The sequence below is a fragment of the Bubalus bubalis genome, chromosome 18 (genome assembly GCF_019923935.1).
Source record: "Bubalus bubalis isolate 160015118507 breed Murrah chromosome 18, NDDB_SH_1, whole genome shotgun sequence".
Lineage (NCBI taxonomy): Eukaryota > Metazoa > Chordata > Mammalia > Artiodactyla > Bovidae > Bubalus > Bubalus bubalis.
In genome coordinates, this window is record NC_059174.1 from 24776886 (window position 1) to 24782885 (window position 6000).

Genomic DNA, 6000 nt, shown 5'->3' on the forward strand with positions numbered 1-6000 from the left:
CATGAGATACAGAAGGCCTGGGGGGAGGGGCTGCCCTGAGGAGCTCTTAGGGTGCTGGGGGAGGGGGGGGAGGGGACGGGGAGAAGTGTCCAGAGGAGCCCTCCCCAGCGGGTATTCGCTGGCAGCGGAAGCAGAGCTCAGGCCCCCGGGGAGTCTCTGAGCCGTGGCTGGGGAGAGTTCCCAGGCAGGAGGTAAACCAGGAAACGCACGGAGGTGGGAAAGCTTGGGGTAGGGTAGACCAGGACTGTCTGTGGGGACAGCAGAGGCCCTGCCCACGTCCTCCTGCCCAACTTCTCCCTTCTTTCTCCCCTTCCACAGCATCCTTCCTATCTCTCCTTTGATGTCTTGGGGATGGGATCATGGACCCCTGAAGTTGGAGTAGACCTTTAGGCTCCTGGACAACCTCATTTTTGCTTGGGACGGGCATGAAGCCTAGGACTTGTCAGCGGCACTTCCAGTGCCAAGGCTGGCCCAGGCTGTTCCCCGGCAGGCCCAGCTGCACAGATGCTAAGGCCCGGCACATAGGTGTGGGCACTGTGGGTGTGTCTGGCTGGTACACGGGAGTGGGGGTTGAGAGTCCCGTGCCATGCTGCACAGATGCTGAGGCCCGGCACATAGGTGTGGGCACTGTGGGTGTGTCTGGCTGGTACACGGGAGTGAGGGTTGAGAGTCCCGTGCCATGCCTCTGGGCCCTGCCCTAGGCGGCTGTCCTGGACATTCAGGCTTCCTGACACTGGGGTGCTGGGGGAGAGGGTGCAGAAACCTTTGCCCTGCCAGTCCCCACTATTGGAGAGACAGCTCCTGGCCACCGATACCATTGTGGCAAGGGCCCCAGGCTTGGGCTTGAACCTTGACTATGCCCTTCCTGGCTGAGTCCTTGAGCAAGTCATTGACCCCCTCAGCCTGTCTCCCCATCTCCAAAAGGAGAATCCCAGCGTGAGGATGACAGGGAGTGTGTGGTCACTGCCACCATGACTCACCCTTTTAGTTGGTGCCTACAGTTCTGCAGGAACCCTGGCCTGCGTGCTCCAGGTCTCCAAATGTAGACATGTGGCTGGCTGAAAGGGAGGAGTCAAGAGGGCCATGTCAGGAGGAGGGTGGGAGACTGTGGTCTGAGCTGGACAGGGCTTGGAAACCAGCCCCACCCACTGAGTGGAGAAGCCTGTCACCCAAGGCCAAGCTTCTTTTCTGTTCTCATTGCCAGACTTCTCCTGCCAACTTAGGTACCCCAGAAATACTGTCCTGGACCATTTGTGGTAGGATAGCAGTGGGGTTAGAGGGCCACAAAGAGAAGGGGGTGCTGGCTGGCTGGGACGATGGTGGGCTGTGAGGGGACAAGCATCTGGAAGGGCTTATGAGGTGACCTCCAACCAGAGGAATGGGGACTGGCAGCAGCAACCTCCACTGCAAGGATTCAGGCTGCCATCTCCATAGCAACAGGTATCCATCCCCAGCCAAGTGATCAGTCTCTTAAAGGCACAGTGCAGAAGTTGGATTACTGTTGGGGGTTGGGGCTTAGGATGGTGGGGTCCATACCTCCATGCAGTTCATTCCTGCCTTCCACAGCTGTGCCTGGGAGACAGGCAGGAGAGTAAGGAATCCTTGATGGCTGAACCTGTGGTCTCCATATGTTTTCTAGGCAGTGGACGGCTTTGCTGAGTGAGAAGGTGGCCAGATGCTGACTTGGGCGCTGGCTTGGTTATGTCCTTTCTACCTCTATGACCTTGACTATTCTGGGTCCACATTGCCTCTCCTAAGACTCAGAAGGGTCAGACGAAAAGGCAAAAGCCCTAAACAGAGACTATTAAGACCACAAGGGCTTTTCTGTTCATTTTATGGATGGGGAAAACTGAGTCCCCAAAAGGGGCCAGGGGGTGCTAGGCACAGAGCCAAGCTGAAGAGGAGATCTCAAGCAGCTGGGAGTCCTGGGGCTTCTGCCCAGAGATCATCCAGTGAGCTTTCCTGAACTTCATTTACTCACCCCCATCTCCACAGTCTGTGCTATGGCCACCTGTCACTTACACTAATTATTATTCAGTATTTTTTTCACTTAATTTTATAAAGAAACTATAACCCACTGTATAGGAAAATTTAGTTATAGAGTTAGGATAGAGAGTAACAATAGAAATAAATACATCAGGCAGCACAGTGGTGGTAAGGTCTACCTAGAGACTGCTGTCTCTGGAGCGCTTAGGTTCCTGCCTTCTCTCTGCTAACAGGGAGGGTTAGCAAGTGTGACACACTGGCATGAGACAGACTTCCTCCTGGGTACAGTTTGTAGAATTCAAAGACCACTGCAAAACCAGTACCCTCCCCACTGTGACTGATGCTGTGTCTGGGGTGTGCCCAGAGTCTGCTTGTTGCCAGTAGACCCCACACTCCCAGAAGCACTGACCTAGATGACCTGCTTAGCTCCTACAAGGTCCGCTGTGCTGATGGGGGATGACCAGGGTCACAGGTGTTCATGTGCAGGTACAGCAGAGAAGGGCAGGCTTGTCTCAGAGTCCACAAGCCAGAAGGCATCTTCCCCAGCAGCCGTGGACCTCGCTCTGCCGGGGTACAGCTGTCAATTACCAAGCTGCTACCACGTGGCTGGTGTGGTCTCTTTGAGAGGTGTGGGAACTCCCATTCTGCAGATGAAGAAACTGAGGCACAGCCAGTTGAGTCAGTGGCCCAGAGTCCCACGGTGTAGCCACTATCAGAGCCAGGCCTGGAGTCTGGAGCTCTCACTCTCCTGAGCTGGGAAAGGCAGAGGAAGAGAGAAAGCAGTCTGTGCTTCCGGTTGTGATAGGCCTGAAGGGCCCGAGCGTGAAGGGAGGTGCCTGCGATCTGGCAGCAGCTCTGGGAGAAGCGCCGCCTTCCTCCCCGGGGGTCAGAGGGGTTGGGGTGGGTGGGAAAGGAGGGAGGGGAAGGGCAGCCAGGGGCCCTGGGCTGTGCTGAGTGCCTGCTGACCCCCTCCCACAGCAATATTTCATCCTCCTCATCATCACGGACGGTGTCATCAGTGACATGGAGGAGACGCGGCACGCCGTGGTGCAGGCTTCCAAGCTGCCCATGTCCATCATCATCGTGGGCGTGGGCAACGCTGACTTTGCGGCCATGGAGTTCCTGGACGGGGACAGCCGCATGCTGCGCTCCCACACGGGAGAGGAGGCAGCCCGCGATATTGTGCAGTTCGTGCCCTTTCGAGAATTCCGCAACGTGAGTGTGGGCACGGACTGGGGAGGGGGCAGTTACAGGACCCCAACCAGCATAGTTAATAATCCAGGCTGAAGGCGCTGGGATTGCCTGCCCGGTCCTAGGCTTCTCTACCCTCAGCTCTGTTGACTACATACTTCCTGGGGGCTTACTACGCACCCGGGGCCATGCCAGGCCCTGTCCCCAGATGAGGCTACGTGACAGTCGCTGAGCACTTGCTTCAGCAACTCAGGGGAGCGGTGCCCAGTCCAGACTGGGGCTTCAGGATAGGGGTTCCGGGAGGACCTGCTTCTAACCCTGAACCAAGTCAGAATTATGCACGTGGGGCAAAGCATCCCAGGAGAAAGATGAGAGCCGAGGCCCTGAGGTGCAAGGGGCTTTCCTGGGATTCATAGCTCACCAGCCTCCTCACTTCAGGTGGAAAACAAGGCTCACCTTACAATGGCCTCCTCTCCCTGAGGGCTTCTCTAAGGGGGAACTGGAGGCCTCCTACGCTCCTGGAGTTGGCTCCGGTCCTTCTGCAGGGGACCCAGGTCTGCTTACAGGGAGGCTGGCATTAGCTTCTTGGGCACTGCCCTTGCAGCAGGGCCCACAAGCAGCCCAAGAGGCAGCTCTCAGATGCCACCCTGTACTGCCAGCCTGGAGCCTACCTCTCATTCGATGAGGCACACTGTGTTCCTCTCCTCCTGGCCTCCGCTGCCTCAACCATAAGGACTTCAGGGTGCTGTGGCTCAGGTCCTGGGAGCTAGTCCCAGGAAGAACTGGCCACTCCAGCCTGGAAGCAGTGGTACTCACCTCTGCGCCAGGTACCCTGTGGGTTTGCCTGAGCTGGTTCAGCTCCTTCCTCTGGAGTGTGAGCTTCCTGAGGGCAAGTGCTGAGCACTGCCCACCCAGGCACCGCATGGACACTGACCGAGCTCCTGGTGTGCCTGGCCTGTGTCTGGGTGATGAGCAGCAAATCAGACAGTTGCAGCCCCTTGATCCTGACCAAGGAGGAGATCAGGAAATGTTTGCAAGATGAGTAGGCTGTGCAGCCGGCCTCCACCGTCTCTTTCCCCCAAAAGCCTCCTGCAGACAAATTCATCTTGAAATGTTACTCCTGGGCACGTCGAGTGCTCAGGTAAGAGTCACACTTAGTGTCAAGGCAAAGGAAAGCGTTGCTGAGGGTGGGATTTCAGGCTTGAGCTGGATGAGGGATGCTAGTTTTAGACAGCTCTGGTCTTCTGGTCCAGCTTGTCCTCCAGGGACACTTTCTGTATCAGCTGCCTGGGTGTGGTGCGCCTCCCCACTTCACCCAGTAATCCTTTCTCTCTCCTCACTCTCCACCCTACCCTGCAGGCAGCAAAGGAGACTTTGGCCAAAGCTGTGCTGGCAGAACTGCCCCAACAAGTTGTTCAGTATTTCAAGCATAAAAACCTGCCCCCCACCAACTCGGAGCCCGCCTGAGTGCCAGCCCTCACCCAGCAGCAGCATGCCGGCTGGGCCTCCTGCCCTCCCCAGGAACATGCATGCTCACCCTGCTTCCTTGTGGGTGGCCCTATTATTTTTTTTTTTTTAATGATCCACATTTTTATTTTTTACAACCGGACCCCCACCCCCAACTTCCTCCAGCCCAGCTGGGCTTCCTTTGTTGGAGTTGACTGATGATGCTTCCAGGCCAAACTGGCTTCCTCTCCTCCTCTCCCCACCCTCGCCACTCTTAAGTATTGAATGTACTTTGTATAATTTTAGTGGAATTATTATTATTATTAAAGAGAATAAAATTTTTACAATCATAATTGGCTTTTTCCAAGTAACTAGCTGCAGACTCAAAGGAACGTGTCCCCGGTGCCTACTCTGTGGCAGCCTGCACCTAATTCCTCCTGTTTTTTTAATACTGTGACCATATTCTATTTGTTATACTCAGGGTAATAAAGGAGTTTTGGATGTCTCTGTGTCAGCTCCTTCCTCAGCTGGGACCTGACAGGCTCAATGATCTGGGAAAGGAAACATGAGAACGCCTTTCCCCCAGCAAGCCTGTGAATTCGGTACCATCGCCTCTACTTGGGGACATGCATTCCACACAAACAGAACACAGCTGTTAAACTGGCACACAGCCTGGCACATCGTGCGTGCTCAATAAACATCTGCAGCAGGATGGAATGCATGAGCCCTCACCAGTGGTCGCAGGCCTCCTGGGCCCCGGCAGAGCCCATGCTGCCCCGGCCAACACGCATGGTGCCCTGCCCTTCTCCCTCTTGGTCCACACCCTGGCATATGTTTCCCCAAACCTGCTCCCCCCACCACAAGACTGCAGTCGCTGCCACCTGTCTGCTCCTCCTGGAGGTCCTCCAGGCACTGGGGTACACCCTGTGGTTTACAGCGCGTGAAAGCCTCTCTGGCTTCAGGATGCTAACTAAACAGGGCTGCTTTTGTCCCGGCTGCAGCAGCCGTTAGTTTCTCTCGCGGGCCCCACCCTGGGCTCAGGCCCAACCTCATGAAACTAGCCAGGTGACACATCTCTGAAACCCCAGAAGTCCAGTTCCCTCCTCTCCTCAACATAACAAACATCTTTCTCTCTTGTCCACCTCTGCCTTGGAGGTCCAGTCAGGCCCTACGCCACAGGCCTGAGCGCAGCCAACAACAGACATTCATATCAAGCACTAGGTTTCCAGCTCCCCACTAAGCATATTACAGGCATAATCTTGATGAACCCTTCCACCAGCTCCTGCCTATGACCATTTCAGAGATGAGGAAACAAGCAGAGGCTAATCGAATCTATTAGAGGCAGAGCCAGAATTCAGCTCCAGGTCTGGCCAACTC

General features: G+C 55.8%; 1 protein-coding gene across 3 annotated transcripts in view; it reads left to right on the plus strand.

Moving 5' to 3' along the window:
* Positions 1-4976, plus strand: part of CPNE2 (copine 2) — a 55085-nt gene extending 50109 nt beyond the window's left edge. Inside the window, exons 15-16 of one of the 3 annotated variants that reach the window (XM_025268709.3) lie at positions 2965-3201; positions 4537-4976. In XM_025268709.3, the coding sequence (XP_025124494.1) occupies positions 2965-3201; positions 4537-4644 (345 nt within the window). In that variant the 3' untranslated portion in view covers positions 4645-4976. Of the gene's footprint in view, positions 1-318; positions 952-1639; positions 2846-2964; positions 3202-4536 lie in introns of those variants that run through there. The other 2 variants (XM_044931903.2, XM_044931906.2) reach the window with 2 other exon arrangements.
* Positions 4977-6000: the final 1024 nt, after the last annotated feature.